The 19,599-nt window shown below is 46.9% G+C and overlaps 1 protein-coding gene across 3 annotated transcripts in view; it reads right to left on the bottom strand.

Moving 5' to 3' along the window:
* Positions 1–3,173: 3,173 nt before the first annotated feature.
* The window catches only part of SEPTIN11 (septin 11), a 49,501-nt gene continuing 33,075 nt past the window's right edge, over positions 3,174–19,599 (bottom strand). For 2 of the 3 annotated variants that reach the window (XM_031043378.2, XM_031043376.2), the window contains exons 6-11: positions 17,755–17,851; positions 15,847–16,015; positions 11,676–11,808; positions 10,474–10,661; positions 8,220–8,282; positions 3,174–6,714 (exon numbers count right to left, since the gene is read on the bottom strand). In XM_031043378.2, the coding sequence (XP_030899238.1) occupies positions 8,249–8,282; positions 10,474–10,661; positions 11,676–11,808; positions 15,847–16,015; positions 17,755–17,851 (621 nt within the window). In that variant the 3' untranslated portion in view covers positions 3,174–6,714; positions 8,220–8,248. The remainder of the gene's footprint in view (positions 6,715–8,219; positions 8,283–10,473; positions 10,662–11,675; positions 11,809–15,846; positions 16,016–17,754; positions 17,852–19,599) is intronic. The other variant, XM_034064540.1, reaches the window with a different exon arrangement.

Raw genomic sequence — 19,599 nt, forward strand, 5'->3', positions numbered from 1 at the left:
CTTGGTTTCCAGTGGACTTACCTTAAAGAACCCACTCAAAACCAAAAAACCCAAACAAACACCAAGACCAAGATCTGCCTCAACAACCTGGGACAACGAATTCCAGAAGTCTACCAATGTAAGAAACTTATTCCATGGGTTTGAGCCGATTTCTTCCTAGCCAAGTGCCCCTCTGGCTCCAGCATCCACCACGCTCACAACCTGGTGTCACAGAATCACAACTAACCTTAGGCTTCAAGGGACCTCTAGAGGACATCGGCTGCACCTTCCAGCTCACAGCAGGGCTGATCCTCCCTCTCATCTCAGCCTCCAAGCCTCTGCAGCCTCACGGGGCAGGCTTCATCCCATTTACCATCAGCACCCTTCTGTAACTCCACTATGCCCTTCTGGAGACATGAAGCCCACAGCTGCATGCAGGACTCAAGGCACCAGTGCAGCAAAATAAAGGCAACTGAGGCCAGTGCTGGCATGTTTTGTGTCTATCTGCTTCTCCTTACAGAAAGCCTTAACAAAAGTCTATTGGGAATTTAGAAGTCAACCAACAGGCCTGGACACAGCAGCACTGCTGGTGCCCTGAGTTCTGCCATTGATGATGAACAACCTCCTCCACAACCCAGCACTTGTGAAGGGCAGAAGAAACATCCTAGAAGTGGCAAAGTCTCCTTCATCCCAGCAGATGGGAGTCAACCAGGATACTTCACAGGCATTCCCAACCTGCAGATGTGGTCATGACTTCCTGCTGCCATACAAGGTTTCAGAGAGTCACCAGGGGACAGCTACATGGGTAAGATGATGGGGTGAGCAGCACTTGGGACCCTCTCTTCAGGTACAGGATAAGAACAAACCACCAACAACCAACCTTGTTTTCTTATTACTTGCAGCAGATGATGCTCAGCCACCCATGGCTGACCCTGAGTCCCAAACCACTGTCAACAGCACAACATGGGTGACCTGATGTGAGCCAGAACCCAGCAGAGTAGCTCTGTGCTCATCCATGATCATGATCTAAGGAACAAGTGACTATTTCAAGAGAGGCTATAGCACAGAGATTCCAGAGGCTAAGCTCCTACCACCACATAAACCCATACTACAGTTCTGAAATGGAAACAAAGGTCCAACGAATGAGACACACATAAGGAAAGGATTCCTGCCCAAACAGGGGCTCTGGGGAGGGTCTCACCATGCCATGGGTGGAATGGACTCTGGGCAAGTAACCTGCAAGGTATTGTGGCAAGTTGGAGGCTTCCATGGAGGGGGGTGCACAGATGAGCCACAGCAAGGGCCCTGAGCCTCAGGTGGTGGTCCTTGACCCTGCCAACACTGGGAGGAAGGACACAGCACTTGTAAACCAGGCAGTAAACCCTGTCCACCTTCATGCACGTGAGGCACTGGCCACTGTGTTTTGTCCTCAGCAGGCTGAATGTGTTTTCCAGATGTGGCTATCTCATGGCAAGTATCACCTCAGACCCTTTAAGCCCAAAGAGCAGAACAGGCTCCACTTGTGGTATTAGCACAAGTTCTGCCCTAAGCTACATCTGTACAAACACTGATGTCTGTTCAGTTTGGGCAACAGTCAGCAATTCCACTGACACCAGGTACATCATTACAGCATATGCACATGGCCAGAATTCAGTAGATTGTGGCTATACAGTGACTCGGTTCATTGTAAAGCTTTTCCTTGATTAAGGCTCACAGATTAGAAGAATAAATCACTAGTATATGGTTAACAAACATTGCATCACCCCACATGAACAGACACCCAAAGAGGATCAGGCTGTGTCCTTCTGCCTGTCCCAAACCAGCTAGAGGTCACTACACCCCAAGTCTGTAAGCTTGGTTTTTACCTTCGAACAATACTTTGGTACTCCTGAAGCTGTCTGGACTGAATTCACTTCCAAAGTAAGCAAGTTCAGAAGTTTACCAACTATCCACATTCAGGATTGTTAAAAGAATAATCAATTAGGCTCCATGAAAACAAAATGAAGCCCTCAAGCAATCTAAGTACAAGTCAGCACAGCTCAGCTGTGCAAGAGATGCCAACTCTGCACCTACAGAGCAAATCAGCTGTACAATAGTAAGGCCTTGACCATCCAGAACAGACGTCCTCAACCAAGTGCTGTTGCACCAGCACCTGACACTGGCACCTCTGCTCTGTGCAAACACGTACTGAAAACAAGAAGTCATCTATGTCTAAGGACTTGTTTTCAGCACTTCTCATTGGAGCACAGGACATACTTGTGATGAAGTCATGGTGTCCAGAGCAGCCAGACTTGATTGTGAGAGGCAGAAATGAAGTCTTCCAGCTGTGCACACTCACCTCATCCACAGTCTGTCATTCTATTTGTCATCAGCAACATGTGTGTATTATGGCAAAAGCAAAAAGCACTGGGAGAAACCCCAAACCAACAACTAACCCAGTGCAATATCTCACATTAAGGCCAAGCTCTCTCCTCCAGCCGTTACCTCTGTCACTTTTGGGAGCCTCCATCCTGTCGGAACGGACAGATCCCGCACAGACACAGAGCACAGCACACCCTCTGATGCACGGGTGAGAAACAAAAAGGGAAGGAGAGAAGGGCAGACGTGATGGAGGAATGAGATGGCTCTTCTCCTGGTGAGGGTGCCCGTAGCTGCAGGCTCTTCCAGTGCCCTACTGTCCACTGGGAGGGGGGGTTTGGGGCTTTGGCAAGATGACGGTTACATAAAGAAGAAGCTACAGAAAAAGAGAGAAAACAGAAAAGAAACAGTGGTTCAGAACTGATGAAAAAGTGTGAGAGAGAAATGAAAACAAAGGAGGAACAACACCGTAAAGAAAGCCATGAAGGACAGAGTGCACTGGGGAGGTGTCATACAAACCAGCTGCACTAGGGAGGCACCTGGACATCTCCAAGATACTGTCTGATGTACAGAACAAGCTGACAACTGCCACAACAAGCAAGGGACAAACACCAGAACAGCCCTACCAAGGCATCTCAAAGGGATGGGATGGGAGCCTGCTGGGAAACCTCGCACTTCCTCAGCCCCTCTTGTCACACCATTGCAGAATGGCAGCATCAAAACTAAGTCACAAAGGCCACGCCAAGACCTAAGCGTTTGGGTGAAAATGTATTACCCCTCCCCACTTGGCACTATTGGTACATATAACCTAAAGCACAGACAAGAAATAACTGAACTTATGCTATAAGGTTATTATTCAATTTGTAATTCAAAACCTGAAATATTTTAACATCAAATAAAGTGACAATATCTAACAGATGCATACATATAATTTGCATTAACACTGTATGTAGGTTACACAATTTAGTTACAAACATGGGTTATTTCCAAATAGCAAGATAATAAAGTTCTACATCTATAGTTTAAGGCAATCAGGATATTAAAAAAGTATACAAATACAATATTTCTACTGCTGTTCACAGCTTTATTTCCCATTAATTAAAAAAAACCCTTCATATTTGTACAGTTCCATGCTGAGACGTGCTGGTGAGAGAGCATCATGGACATCATACACCGCAAATACAACCAGGGTCTGCAGAGAAGAGACCACTACGCACTCTTCTAACGTAACATCTCAGAAGGGCAAATGGCAACTGGATTCAAATGGACAGATGTGATATGATCACACATAAAAAGACATTTCTGTTCTCACCCGGATGGTTTAGGAGAAGCAGAATGAAAGCTACCCACAAAAACCACTGGTCATGTTAAATACAGACATGCTCAAAGAGAGGCACAGAGATACAAACCTCCTTGATGGGATTTCAAGGTGTTCAAAGCACACACAGGGAGGGACAGGAGTCACAGAGGAGCCCATTGCTGTCTCACCTCCTCAGCAGCACCACACACCACAGGAGATGCAAGGTGATGCATTCAACAACCATGAACTCAAAGGGTATCTTCCTACTTAGTGCCCTCCTGGAAAGGTAACTGTGCAACCCTAGTGAGGTTCTGGGGTTTATTCCATGCCCTGGGAACACCATCGTTCCAGGAACACATTTTAGTGTGTTATCCTGCTCCTTTATATTGTCAGGAATGGGCAGCATTATCAGCCAGGTACCATCACTGTCTAACACACATTAAAGGCTGCAGTGCCTCTCAAGCAAGGCTTACACCCATGGTTCCACCAGCTGGCTTGCTAGCCTCAAGCATGCAGGGAGGTTGTAGAGGGTTGCTTTAGGCAGTCAGCAGGAGCTGGATGTTGTGTTCCCTATGGCTTCTTTTCAACATCGCAGCAGAAGCAGGTTATTGCAGGAAGTTTAGGAGCAGTTTTAACCACGCCACTTGTAAGTAAGCGGACTTAAAGAACCCTCCCAGAAAAACACAGCTGGTTTTGTATCAGTAGTGAGGCAGAAAGGGTGAGTCTCTTACTACTGTACTTACATGCAAAGGTGAGAGCACATCCAACTAGATTTGAGTGTATCATTTACTCCATGCAGAATCAGGGGCTACTGTGAAAAAAGGCATAAGAAAAGAAAGAAGTGCAGCAGTAACAAGCTAAACACGGCCCAAGGGTTTAAGGAAGGAAGAAAAATGTCATTAACATCTCCTTTTGCAAGAAGAACAAAACAGTACCTTTGACTTCTGTAAGTTTATGGTTTAGTCCCAGTTTCTCCACAGCAGCTTGCTTTTTGCTGGAGAAAGAAACTGAATCAAAAGTACATTAATGCACTTGGCCACAGCTTTCTGACAAAAATATATGTATAGCTAGACTCAACTGATTTCCCCTGCTAAACATCCCTTGAAGGGCTGTTAAAAGAAGCAGGACAAATAGATGTTAAAATGGAGTTTTCTACTCGGCACAAACCACTGGTAATTCAAAAGAGGACATGCACAGAGACAGCTGAAGCAAAGCACACTGCCGCAAGCATTCCATGATGTGCCTATGATGTGACTGTAAGAAAACCTCAGGCCAGAGCCCCAACTTTGTCTGTGATAGCTTGAGATTTTAAGGCTGGGTTTGCCAGAAGTCATAACCACCATGTGCTTTGTCCAAACAATCCCCTAGCAAACCTATTTAATTTGACACAAAGGGCATCGTGGCTGATAGACCAGGAGGTCAAAAAAACCCCACAAACCAACAAACACCCCTCCAAAAAGAGAAAAGGCTCAGCTATTTTATTTCCAGCCTATTTATCTCCAATCAATGTTTGCTGTCTGTCCATGACATCATATTTAGATATGCTCTTCCCAAAGCCGATGTTTAAGCAGTGAGGGTTAAAAAGCAAGACAGCCCATCAGCTAGCCTGCAAGCACATCTTCACAATGCAGCACTTGAGAAAAGGTGATAATTCTGCCTTCTGTCCCTCACAAATGCAGAGTATTCCATCCCAGAACCAAGCAAAGAACTGCAATGTGTGAGCCTCAGGTGGAAAGAGTTATTGTAAGAGTGTATTACAGAAACAGGAGGCTACCTAGCTAGGAGCAGTGGGTGTGCATCAGCAGAAGAGAAAGGTATCTCGAAGTCATAAGGTAAGCAGGGCTCGCCACTTCTTGGGAATGAACGGAAAGACTCTGTCCCAAAAGCAACGGCATAGAAAATACACATTAAACAGACCCATTTCCTTAGGATTAGTCTCCTTTGCACATTCAAGGGACACGTGAATGGGATGCTGTCCCTGCTGCAGGCAGGCTGGTGGAGAACATGGGGAATGTGTGTCCAGGCACCCTTGGCTTGTGGAGAGCACAGGGAATGTGTGTCCAGGCACGATCATTGCCTTGACATGAAATTCTGGATCCTACAGCTTTGCAAATCTGTTTATAAAGACATGCAGGAACCCTTGTGAAGGGTCCATGAGGATGCTGATGCTATGTCCTCTCCCCACCCAGGTATCTGATTCCATAAGGGCTGCTAAGATGGTGCACACGGGAAACCAGGGACTATTTTAAATGAGGTTTCAATGGTCAGACATGGGAAGCAGTAAAGAGAAATGGTCCTTCTCCCAGGCACCCGCAGCACTGCTGGGCTCCCACTGCAGCATTCAGCGGGTAGCTACTACACTGAACTGGAAGGGTGGCTGTATAAACACACCAGCATATGACAGTAAAACCAAGCCAACTAATATGATCAAGTCAGGCAACAAAAACAGGAACTAATCAAAACTATCATGCAAACGTAATGGCATGCAAGGTCAGTTAAACGTTTGTTATCTACACACATATACCCCCTCCCACTCTCCCAACACCGGGACTCCTGTTGTTATTGAAGGAATATGGGTTGGACTAGACTCCAGGGCTCAGCCACACTAGGGACTAGGCTCATACAGCAGTAATGCCCCAAGGCTGGTTTCTGTGGACCCCTTCAGCACACAGCTGTTGCTACCACGAGCGGGGCAGGCCAGCAGCACTGAGGACCTGATCCAGTCAATGATGCTCACCCAAGCTACTGATGTCCAGCCCTGATTCTCAGCTCAAATGTGGGGCCAAGAATGACTTCCTGCTGCTGGTTTTGATGAGAAAAATACATGGAATCATTACCTTGCCCCTCCACCCACCCCTGAACTTCCAGTTGCATACAGTCCTGTACCCAGTCCTTCTTCCTTCTTGTTCCCACTATGTTATTAGATGAGTTAATAGTTATTTATGTTAAATAGTGGGGGGGGAGGGGGGAGAAGAGGCAAAAAAAAGGCAAGAAAACAGATGGCAGAGACACATTACTGCAAAAGCAGGTGAATGCAGGAACATCCTTGGCTGGACAGGCTTTATGTGAAGCTTGCACTGCAAGTTAAAAAAAAGAACAAAAAACAAAAAAGTTAGCAATAGTAGAACTCAAAATGAAAAAATAATCAGAAAAAACCAAAACCAAAAACCAAAACCAAAATCCAAGGAAGCCGGAAGAGCCAACACCAGCAACCCGCTCCGGTGGGTGGGCATGCACATGGATCATGGAATTACAGAGAAATTAAACCTCGAGGCTGGGCTCTACTCCAGCCTATGACAAGCAAAAGCAGAAGGAAAACCCGAGGGGGCAGAACTACTGACCGAGCAACCACCTCAGTTAGTCTGGAACCACACCATGCTCAGTGTCTTTAAGCTTCAGCTTAAGAACGGGCATGGCTGGGGGTATGGTTGCAGGGGTCTGGTTTGGGTCACTTCACATGGGTGCTGTCTCAGCAGGCTGTGTGCTTAGCCTATACCCAAACTTGGGTATCTCACATCTGGGCAGCAATGATATCCCCCAGCACTTCAGCACATCAGCTTTCAGAACCATGTCAGATCCTTCAGACATCAACTAACCCCTCTTTTTACAGGGTGTTGGGCCACGTAACGTGTGTTACTGCTCTGGGATTGCTTTGGGATGGGCAGACCAGTCACAATGGACTGGAAACAAGGTTTTCATCTGATTTTCACAAGCAGGCTGTAATAAACAGAAAGAAAGCCCAAACAGATGGTCCCAGCTCCTGGGGAGCTGGAGAATGAGCAAGTAACACAATGACACATGTTGAGGCATGCATGTGGCTATCTACCAGACAACAGGCAAGCACCAGAAAGCTATTTGCTGCTTCTATTTGGTTTTGCCAAGTCCATTGCCAGGAACCATCTCCAGATTGCTCAGATTCCCTCCCCAAAATTAGAGCAGGGGCTTGATAAGCAATGTTCAGCCCCACATTCAGGGAAGTACTTGAGTATGCTTTATTCTACAGATACACAAGTGTCTGAGGTACATGGATGAGCTGTCCTGAAGACAGCACACCTTCTGTCATCAGGCCAGAGCTGCAACAGTTTTAGATGGAAACCACATAAACTATAGGAATCTGAGAAATGGATTACAAAGAAAAGGTACATAAAGACAAGTTGTTCCTACAGGAACAGCTTGGAAATCCAGAGGGCCAAGTTCTCCTTCATGGAGTTAGGCCAGCAGCAGGTTTCACTCCAAGCCTTCCCTCTGGCTTACACAGCAGAAAGGAAAGTTTCTGTTGTCCAAGTTGGAGAAATTGGATCCCACCTTGAGGAAAAAGCATTCCCATGAATTACGTCTGGGGAGGCTACAAGGATCGTGCATGGCAAGGATTTCCTCTGGCAACTGCACAGGAACCACCACAGTCCATGTCAGCACAGAGAAAGGTTGAAAGCCTTACCTATAGAAACTGCTTTTCATTAGAGTGCAAGGAGAACCTTAAAGCCTTTAGAAAACCCAAGGTGTGCTACAAGCATCAGCATTTCCCTCTAAAGCCACCATTAGTAACTCAGACACTACAGAACACTCGAAGCGGTTACAGCACCTGGTGTGGAGTGACACTGAAAAGACACACTAAAACACGTGCACGTTCCTCATGACTGGATTTCTGTGAATGCATCAGCAAAGCAGAAACTCTGTTTGTCATGGTTGCTAGAAACATCTGTACATCACACCCACAAGACTGCGCATGTGCCAGCCAACTTCAGAGAGTCAAGTCATAGCTAACACTATTAGCCTACCAAAGACACAGACCTCACAGAGCTCCCCAGGCTGTTATATACTGCACTGGTCTATACCTGTATCTATATCTATGAGGTGAAAAGACTGACACAGAGTTATTAAAAATGTTAAGAGGTAAGAAAAAGGGCCTTCAAAATGTTATATTCCTTTTAGGAAAGAGGTCACCATGTCTGAATTCTCATGCGAGATAAGACTGGTGTTCTAGCCTATCCTATTCACAGGCATCCTAGCAGAATGGTGTTTCAGCATGCTTGGACGTCAGCTGCCAACACCTTTCCTACAGCTCAGCATGATCAGTGTGTAATGATTCCTTTACCCAAGCAGAGCATGCAGCACACAAGCACTCTCTATTTCAGCGGGTGCCCAAGGCCAGGCTCTCAGTTCGCATAAAGCAGCAGGGCTCCATAGGAGCTACATCAATTTGTAACAGCTGAGGAACCAGCCCTAGGTCCCTCCCCACCTACCCTGGGGCAAGCAACAAATGGTGGGCACTGACCCAGCAGCAGACAGGGGACACACAGTGAGTATCAGCGTAACTTCCCAAAGTACAAAAATAGACTCATATATATGTAACACAACAGAATCTCCTAAGTTCAGGCTGTAAGACAGCTCAGAGCTGGCTTAAGTTCCCAGCTTAGCAAGGGAGACACAAGTGTGCATTTTGGTTCTTTCCACAGTGACAGCTTCGTGTTAATAGGGTAGGTTACTCTGCCAGTCTGTTAAGGAAGGCACCCCTTCACTACCTGCTATTAAGAGAAGCTTGGAACCGTAATTGTTATGTGTGGGTTAAAGAAGCCTTTCCCAGTGAGATTTGCTGCATCACCATCTCTACAGCTTTCCCAACTGCTGCTATCAGCTAGTGCTGTTATCACAGGTGACCCAGAAACGAGTTGCTTGAGTGTTCCCTTACTCAGGAGGGAAACAGTAAATGGAAACTGTGACAGGAGGCCTCAATGGGGACCTCTGTTGCAGTAACCTTACTGTGCTAGACTTCACCTCTGCAACACCTGTCTGGCTTCACTGTACATAACACATCAAAGTGGAGCTTGTGTTCTGAAGTACAGTGAAGGAACCTGTATCATGTAGTAAGTAGGGGTCTTTTGCACTGATGGCAGGGTTAAGATAGCCATCTCCTCATAGGGGCTGCCAGAAGTAGGTAACGTCAATTCAGGTTAATCTAGAGCTCAAGGTTTTCAGCAGAGCTTTGCAGGAACTGAGCCCAAGTCAATGGCAGTGTTCCTCCAGTTTCAGTGGAAGTGGAGTTAGGTCCAAACTGAGCACAGCTGAAAAATCCTGCCTCCAAATACTGACCATGGGACTGGTTCTGCCCACAGATACACCTGGTGCCTACTAAGTTGCTGGAATCTCAGAGTACTGGAGGGTATACGATTATATTCCTAGCATACAAATATAAAACAGTAGAAGACAGTGCCACTATCTTTACTAAAAAGTATGGCTTTCTTAGCTTATTATGTCAACTTGATATGACCACAAATGCCATTTACCTGCAAATATGGTACCATAGTAGTTTGTTTCTAAAAAAATCCCACAAAAATCAAACCTTCTTGTTTTTAAAGCAAGCTCCCAAGTATCCACTTTTGGCACTAAGATTTCCCATGTGAAAACAACATGGTGGTTTTGGTTTCTTATCTACTTCTATTTACAATTGTAACCTTAAAGGATAAGACCTGGAGGCTACTCTTAGGTGAAACAAAGGACAGGTAGAGACCCCCTTAACAATTTTGGCTCAGGCAGATAAATCTGAGTCCAGAACACCCCAGAGCTGGACAGATCACAGGTCAAACCTCCACCATTCGCTTGCTCTCCCATACCAGTCAAGACTGACATAAGATCTGAAGGTACTCGTCTAGAGAAAGATTAAGATCATGTCCCTGGCCCACCCTTTAGAAAATAACACTTTATTTCATCAGGCTGATCAAAGCCCAGGTTCCAGTCTGGTAATGGGGAAAAGCAAATACAGACATGCATCAAGACATTAAAAACAACCTCCCAAATGGTAACAAACCCTACAAAGGATGTGGGTGACATCCGCTTACTTTTTCTTGTCCTTGTCTTTCTTGGTTTGTTGAGAACCTGCCTGCTGAGCCTGTGACTGTAACAACTGAGCTGCTGCCTTCTTCTTTTGAAAGTTGTTCAGCTCTTCCTCAAGTTCCTTCTTTTTGTCTTCCACTTTTTTCTTCTCTTCTTGGTGAGTCCTCTTTAGATGGTCAAACTTTTCATGAAGCTGCCAGGACAGAGACAATGAGAATGGGACAGGAAGAGAAGAATGTTTCACCCCAGTTACTGGTAATGATGCATGAAGTAGCTTCACTGCCACTGAAGCCTCCACTGGCCTGTCCCAAGCATGCCTGACTTCATGAGAAAAGCCCTGCAGTTAACACACACTTGCACACATGAATGGCAGGAATTTCAGCTACTGCAGGAATATGACAGATCAGGAATATGGTGGTGACATCCCATGTCCCATCCCTCATTACTTTGTATATAGCAGATGCTCTCATGATCAAGCAAAGCAAGAAAACATGGCCATTCAGGGTCTTCTCTGGGGCTCTTTACCTCTGTACAAGTACACACTCCTCCATGAGGCCCAAAAACCAGCTCCTTCCACTAGCAGGATATCTACGTTTTCTCTGTCCATAGTAACCATGCTGACCTACACACACTGAGCAATGGTAGGGCAGCTCTCAAAGAACTCTGTCATCTCCCTCAACTATGCTGAGTGGGACTTAGACCCTATGGGAAGTCCTTTTCTATTTACTGGAAGTCTCCAGGAAGGTGTGACTGCTAAAGGGCAGCAAAGGCTGTACCACAGCTAAAGAGCCACTGCTAATCAGCATCACTCTGAGCAGCAAATGTTCTCTCCTTTGGGTGGGACTGAAGAGGTGAGGGAGCAGAGAGGACTCCCACATTTCTGCAGGGCATATAGCTGCTGCCACTGTCACTCTGCAGCACCTCCCACTCACTCCATGGTATGTATCCTCCTCCGGATGCCAAAACCCAGGGAATAGTCCTGCTCCATTTTACAGGCACAGAAAAGCATCAGAGGACTTGTGTGATGGGGTCACACCATGACAGGACTGGGAAACAAGTTCACATCTGCTTCTTGGGACTGTTTATGCACAGCAAGCACCTTTGTAGGCTTCATGTTGGAATCTGGATCCTCACTTTCTCAGGGCTCTCTTGAGAAAGCCCCAGCCTAAACCCTCACACACAGCCCCACAAATTATAACATACTCACATCTTTCTCTGCTTCCTTCAACTCTGCTTCCTTCTCCTTCACTCGCATGACAAACATCTGCCTCATTTCATCCTCCTTCTTCTGGAGTTCGCCCAGGAATTCGTTCCTCTTTGCTTCATAAGTCTCTTGGAGACTATTAAAAACACAGGAAAAACAAACAGTCAGAGCTGTGTTTCAAGCGGAGTCAGGCGTTTCCAGCCTGTTGTGATCTTACCACATTGCCTTGTCACAGAACACCATCAGAGGTCCCTGACTACAGAAGAGGCATGATCACCTCCACCAAAACCAGTGCTAGCTGGTTAGGTGGCAGCAGTGGGAGATAAACTGGCAAGGAAAAAAACAGCACCCAGTTCAGGATCCTGCATATCACTTAGCAGGGATGATGACTGTCATTAAAAATAGACAAACACTACATAAGCAGTCCCTGGTGCTCCCATGGCCTGTGATCTTTTTAAGTCACACCTTCTCAGTTCTCCCACCATTTGGCCTTAATCTCGTCATCTGAAGAGCAAGATGTGCGGAAGAGACACACACGTATCCAAGTGTGAAATCTGGCTTTACATAGTTCATTAAGTATGACACTGACACACAGCAAAACTCATGTTCACTACTCATTGCTAATGGATTCAGATTAGGGGCTGTACTCAGATCAAGCCACGTTGGGAGACCTCTTGTTTCTCCTTTAGCTGTCAAAGGAGGAAAAAAATCAGGCCTTTGTGAATGAGCTGCAGCATTCCTCCTCCAAATAACCATGTTACTGAATTCCTTCATTCCTTAATTCCCCTTCTACTTCTTGGCATTCCTTTCTTTCCCCAGCAAAGATCTGGGACACAAAATATGTTGTCCACACACCTCTGAGATTTTCAGAGCCTCTTAGGAACTCTGGACACCACATTCCTCTTCATTTTATTCCTTAAATGGATTTGGCTATTTCCTCCATAATGATAGTGTGGGAATGACAACAATTTCCCCCAAGATGCTTTTTTGAATATGTGTTTTTTAAGGGGAAACTCCACTGATATCACACAGACACACTGCGTTTCTGCACCTCTGCTTAAGGAACACCTTAACCAAACTTGACAGATGAAACTCTTTTAACACTGCTAATTGACAGGCATTTCAGTTAGAACAGGGCAAGATGGATCTCTGGATCCTGAACTAAATCAAGAACCACAACATTCATGGCAGACAGAGATCAGGATACTTGAATCTAAAGATCCCTAAAATTTAGTCTTGGATTTAATCCTCTCACTGTGGACACCGAAACTTGAATTCATAAACCCTTCTGAAAGGTCTGTCTCAGCCCTGAGGGCAGATTAACCTTGAATGCTCAGTGAGCACAAACCGAATCTGCAATTAGTGACACACTATACTAGGGAGCAGCAGAGCCTTTCAGACCGAAACAGAATACTCCACACACTGCTCATCATATCCTGTATTACACACAATTCCTTGCAAAGCTCATTTCCAAAACCACAATGGCAGCTGATGGGCAAGCAGGAAAAGGCTGGCAGGAATGACGGTGTGAGGGTTTTGCTGTTAAATCTTCCCAGGTTCAATGCTAAACCCGGTTTAAAGCTTCAAGACTCAGCTCTAACTAAAGCCAGCAAGCTTAATTTCTACTGAAGTGACTCTGACTTCCAGACAAAGTTCTTGGAGAAACCGGCCTGGCAGCTCCAGGCTGCATCTGATAAGAGCCCTAAGGAATAACAGTCCAAAGAGGCTGGGATCCCTGCAGCTTCTCCCGAAGACAACCAGGGAATTTGGTTTTTAAGTACACAACCACATGAACCTAGATTACAGGAGTAACTCGATCCCCCAGCACACCCCCACACACTGCAGGATGCCCTCAAAAATAACATTCTTTACCAAAAAAAAGGGGTTTGAGAAAACTAACCAGAGCAGCAGAGAAACCAGCCCACACAGAGGACCCGTTTCACAGAGCAGATGTCTATGGGGGCACTGGTGCTCCCTCCTCACCTCCTGCAGCTTGGACAAGCATCGAGGTCCTGCCAGCAAGGCCACCCTCCCTTCTTCACACCTTGCACAAGCATCTGGACAACACCAGTGGTTTGCTGGGGTCTTTTGCCCTGCTCACCCTGAGATCCATAAAAGGCTTCCAGCTCCTGGTTGATGCAAACTGGCTGAAGAGTGGCAGTCCCTGTGGCTCCCAGGGCCCATTCCGAGGGGACAGGCATCCTTTGATCCCTGGTCTCACAAGGAAGATCAGAAAGAACCAAACCTCTTGTTTTCCTCATTTCAGATATACATCAGCCTCGTCCAGACAGCTTGGGATGACAGATTTTGTTTGTTTATAGGAGGAAGAGGCACCCAGAGTGAACTGTTCTCAATCTGCACGTACCAGATAGAGAAATTCTGTACATTTTCATTTCCTTTCTACTTATAGCTTGGTTAAAAGAGGCCTCGTGTACAGGAAGCAATGGAAATTCCTCAGATTCCTCAAAGGGAAGGGCTGAGCCCATCTTAAGCCATTGCTCTCCAGAAAGGATATCCAATAAAGCCTCACACTTGGGCTCTAGGAACAGAACTGGCCTTGACTGATTCCAGCAGAGTTTCTGTGCTGCAAAAGAAATGCAGCTGCATAAACTCAGCAAGTCAAATCCTGAACTGATGCAAACTCTGTGTGGTAGTGCAGACCTTGCTCAGCTCACCATGGAGTACTGTTTCCCAGCAACATGAACACAGGGCCCCCACTCTGCTTCTGCTCTGAAGCCAGCTAGCTTTCTCCTGTTGAGGATCACAGATGAACCATGTTCATGGTTACCTGTGGAAGCCAGCAGCATGGCTGCTGTCTCAGGGATTGGCACACCAATTCCTGACACGCATGTGTTATGGGGATAAATCCACACTGATTTAATTCTGAATGCCTTCTGCTGGAGCAGAAAAGAGTGTGGAATGTTCCTAATGCAGTGGGCTCCATTACTGGGGAAAAGCTGGGGAGGAGTGGGAAACAGGAAATTAAAGGAGAAAACAAACACTCCCTCCCAAATTCCCACACAGCTGATGGCTTGGGCTTCAGACCAATAGAGCTGACAGCACAAACTCTGCACTTAGTAATAAGCCAAACCTTGAGAATGAGACCACGGTACCCTCTTCATAGTGCACCTTGGACCAGCTACAGAAACTCTAGGAGGGTCAACAAGAACATGTATCCCAGGATATCCCCCTTGGTAACCAGTTACACCTCAACATGTGACACTTTCATCTCCACATAGACACAGCTGCACTTTTCAAGCCCAGCAATTGGACATGGCCCTGACTTGCAGCAGATCAAGTTGACTGCAAAACACAATTGAGTCTGCAGGGTAAGAAAGGGGCACCAATGTATCCCCTGATCATCTCAAAACCCGCCCTGCATAGGCAAAAAGTGTCATGATGAATTTCTGAAGTCATGAACAAAGTCATAAGTCAACAGATTAACCCATGTCTCCGTGAAGCTCATAGTACTACCAGCAGGAAGATGAGCGTAAGCTTCAGTGCAGACTGGACACTTCACAGGTTGTAGGAGAGCAGGGGTAGGCAGAAGAAAGAAGGAAAAAAACCCCAAAAATGGACTTCCCAACCCCATATACACGATTGTCCCAGCTTGAAAAAACAGTAAGTCAACAATGTGAACAGCTCTCCACAAGGAGTGACAGGAGGAACATGTAGAAATCAGTCCTTTCAACACTTCCAGTACTGGCTGACAGATAACAGGTAAGAGAGAGACTGAAAGGCAAGCACTCGTTAACAAACACTATAAGGAAACCGACACAATTTCAGTAGCAGGGTGCAGGCAGATCCATGGACATATGCTTCTTCCTCCTAACCTTTCCAGGCTGATCTCAAGTAGGTCATATGCTACCCTCAAAACACCACCTTCCACACCCTGGTGACATTCTGCAGGCTCTAGAAAGCCCGTATAGCCTTGCTGCAAAGCATGAAGGCAAGAATTGGCTTTCTCAGACACCCAAGCTTTTCCCATGCTTCTGTACAATTCTAGGCCCTGAGGGCAAGACTGCATTGCACAGAGTTCTCCTCCCCAGCCGCACTTTAAATCTCAGCTGCTCTAAGTGACCATGGCTATACCCTCCCTGCTTCTTGCAAACATCCACAACCCCAAAACTTCCAGTCTCCCTGGTTGTACAAGGCCTGAGTTATGCTTTCCTACCTGAAAGGCTTGCTGTCCGGATCCGTGTCCTTGAATCCCATCTCCTCAAGCTTGCAGCGCCTGTAGAGCTCATAGTGTCGGGTGTGTGTCTGCTCTCTCAAGTCCTCCATGTTCACTCGGATCAGCATCTCCCGCAGCTTCACAAAGTCACAGTGATTTTCATTCTCAACTGCAAAAAAGACATAGAGGAAGTTAAACCCAGGAGCCATGATCCCCTTCCTTTCCCTGGACCTGGAGCTCCAGCTGAGCAAGGCTGAGTTTAGGTACAAAAGGAGAACCCCAAGTCAGCTTGCACCAAAATGCCTCACCCAACTGGGATGAAACCACCCCATGCCAACACATCAGCACCAGTCCAAGGCTTTTCACTGGATCTGCAAGATCTCTGTGTTTCCCTTCGTATCAGAGCTTCCATCTCTCCACGCATTTCTGCACCAACAAGGGGACAATCCATTTGCACATAGGATTTCAGTTCTCACTCAAATCCGCTCTAAATCCAAGTCACCAATAGAGGCCTGAACAGGCAGTGAAGTCTGTTGGCAGCAGTGATGAAAGGAAAGGTTATGAGAAGACCCATCAGAGACGCTGTACCCTTTCCATGCCCGCAAACCTTACAGAGGAGCCCTGTACCCCTGCTCCTGGCACTGAAGAGAAGGAGCACACAGAGTAAATCATGGCTTTACATAGCAACTTCTATGCCAAGTAGAGTCTGGCATGCCACTGTCAGCCCTTAGGTGACAGCAAGCTGGCCAGCACACAAAGGGCCTGCAGCCAGCATGCAAGCAAACAGATTGGGTCTGCTTAAATACAAGGAGTGGAAGTTCTCTCTTTAGAAAGCAACAACAAGCTGCATGCATCTCTGCTGCTAACAGACCAGTTTGCAGCACAGCTCCAGGGACCCAGTGAAGCACTCCAGCTGCTCCCCTTTGGACTACAGCATCTGCCTCTGGAAAGGGGCCATTCAGGGCTGGATCTTCAAAGTCTCCCTGGTACCTAACTAGATCTCCTGGACTATCTGGTTCTAGCTTCCTGGGCACAGCAAGAACCCAGCACAATACATGTCTAGTCTAAGACCTGCCAAACATATCAACTTCTTTCCTAATTGTGATTATTCCCAGTATTATCCTCTGTGTACACAGCTGAAGACAGCAAGTCTGAGGCTGCTTCAGGGTCAGCTTGTATGACTGAGAGAAAACTTGGGTGAGGTTTGCAGAACTGGCCTGTGGCTGTTCCCCTGCAGCTTGCTGGGCCATCCTCCAGCTGGACACACAGCTGAAGCCACAGGCTGACCACTACCAGCTCAACCCTGCACTCCTTAGCGCTGGTTGGGAAAGCAAACATCAGCCCTGTCGTTGGCAGCATCAGTACAGCCTGGACTGCAAACACTGCCCAAGCCAAACTCTGCTCTCCAACAAAGTGGAGCTTTTGGTTGACTTCAGGGGGGTTGCATACTTTAGCTGCACATCTACATCAAGGATACCAGGACAAGCCATACCAAGCAGCCAGTGCAGTTAGCAGGGCACCTGCTGACCTCCCTGGAAAATCCCCAACCATACTTTCATTCAGGCTTGGGAGCAAGGTCCAAACCACTCAGCTGCCCCAGCCTTCCCTTTGCTCCCCTTCTCTGCTGCCAGAAAAGCATAAGGAACAGAAAATGGCAAGTCTTCACTTTTCAAGCTAGTCATTTAACATCTCCCCAAACTGGTCGCTAGGTTGATGTCACCACCCTGCTACCAAACCCCCTCCATGTCTAGATCTAGGCTGCAAAGCTCTGATATTACAGAGAATTCTTAAGGGCTGTGATCTTGCTTTCTCGAGGCAGATTTTCATAGGGACCATGCAGAGATCAATGCACCTTTTATCAGAATGAGACAGGATGACAAGGTCTTATTTATGCTTTCGGTAACATACCCTGCACAACACCCCAGGGGTACTGCCTGGCTTTTGCCATCTTGTTGCCGATCTTCACTTCTTCAGTGCTGCCAACTACAGCAAAAGGAAGGTGGACCTACAAAAGGAAAGGGACAATGAGGTTAGGGATTTCCTTTGTTGCTTTGCCAGGGATTGTATCTGAAGAAAGCTGTTTACTGTGGCAGCTGTGCCAGATTTAAGCTGCTTAAATGCCTTTGCTATTCATCTGGTGCTTTAGAAAGAGCAAGAGGACAACTGGGATGAGAAACCTGACCAGACTTAAAGTCCAAAATCCTGAAGTCCCAAAAATAAGAGATGTACACAATTTTCATGTCATTACAAAGTACAACTGTCTTAAGCACAGAGGGCAGCTTACAAACTGGAACTGAATTTGAGCACTGGAATTGAAATTGAGTTATTAATTGGAAAATAACTTCTACAATAAAAGAACAAAATGAAACATCCTCCCGAGGAAGGTAAGCTAAAACTTCAGGCTGGTTCTGCTGCTAGAAATAGCTGATAGTGCTTCCTCCTAAAGAAGGCAAAGCTGCGAGCAAGGGGAAGAGAGGAGGAACCCAGCCCTGGGCTGACACATCTGAGTCATGGAGCTCTGCACGCTCCCAGTCTCTCCAGGGGTGTGGTGGTGACAAACTGGGATCTGCTCCCAGCAGCGTGGCTGGTGCCAGGAGGGAGCTCTCATCTGCCACCAGTCCACACCCAGGGTGCTCTCCCTGCATCCAAAGGGGCTGAGACTGGGCGCTGTGCTGGCCAAGCCACGGTCACAGGCCGGGTGGGGAAAGGAAGGAGCCAAGTGACAGAGGAGATGTGATTCACTGGCAAAGGAGTTTCAAGGCAGCCAGGCAGCACCAGAGGAAGGCAAAAGACATGGTGCAGCCTGGCAGTCACATCTCTGCGCCAGCTGCTCCCTGCTGGGAACACAACACAGGCAGGGAAAAGAGGCAATACAAAGGTTTGGAGAGGGTCTGATATCCAGCTGGATGTACCAAGTGCCCATCTACATGCAGTTGTGCAAGGAAAAAGAACAGGCACAAAAGCCTCGAAATCACAAGGAAATGTCTTGATCTTACTGCCTCCATTCCCTGTAAAAACATGGTTAATTCAACCCTGTGCTTGCACTTGCTTTAGAATTGGCACTCGAGTGTTATGTGCCCTACTAAAGCCACTCAAGTGCCCTATAAGCACTGCTGGGATACACACCACTGACAGAAACCCTGAGCTCAGGTTCTTCTCCTTGCACTCCCAGTTAGGCCCATGGGAAACAGTTGTTTCCCCTCTGTAAACTCCACCAAAACAATCTTACCCTAACCCTGTTTGCCCTCCAATCCCACACCTACTGCTAGAGGAAAGGAGGTGAACACCAGAGTGCTTATGCTGATGGCCAGTGGCCCTGCCAGAGCTGGAACATCACTGATGGTGCCCCCACTCTCACCGGAAAGCGAAACAAAGGCAGAAGTGAATCACCCCCCATTACACAACAAGTGGTGGTTTGGGACAGGAAATCCAAACCCCAGCCCTTTGCCCTGACCATGCCGGGGCCCTGCCTCCCATCCTCTTCCTTTCCCAAGAAGGGAATACTGCAACAGGGGAAGGATGTGAAAAAATGCTTAGAGGAGAATCATTTGTCAGACAATGAAGCATAGCAGGCCAGGCAGCCCACATGTGACAGGTAACTCCAGCTCTAAATGCCTTCTGACCAGCCTGGTCTTTGTGCTTAGACTACAGTTTTAAAGCCACAACAAACACGTTCAATGTGCCCTACCATCAAGGATGGGCCCACATAAACCAAGGCAAGCAAAAATGTGAGGCTTCCCTGCCCACAGCAAG

The sequence above is a fragment of the Melopsittacus undulatus genome, chromosome 7 (assembly GCF_012275295.1).
Source record: "Melopsittacus undulatus isolate bMelUnd1 chromosome 7, bMelUnd1.mat.Z, whole genome shotgun sequence".
Lineage (NCBI taxonomy): Eukaryota > Metazoa > Chordata > Aves > Psittaciformes > Psittaculidae > Melopsittacus > Melopsittacus undulatus.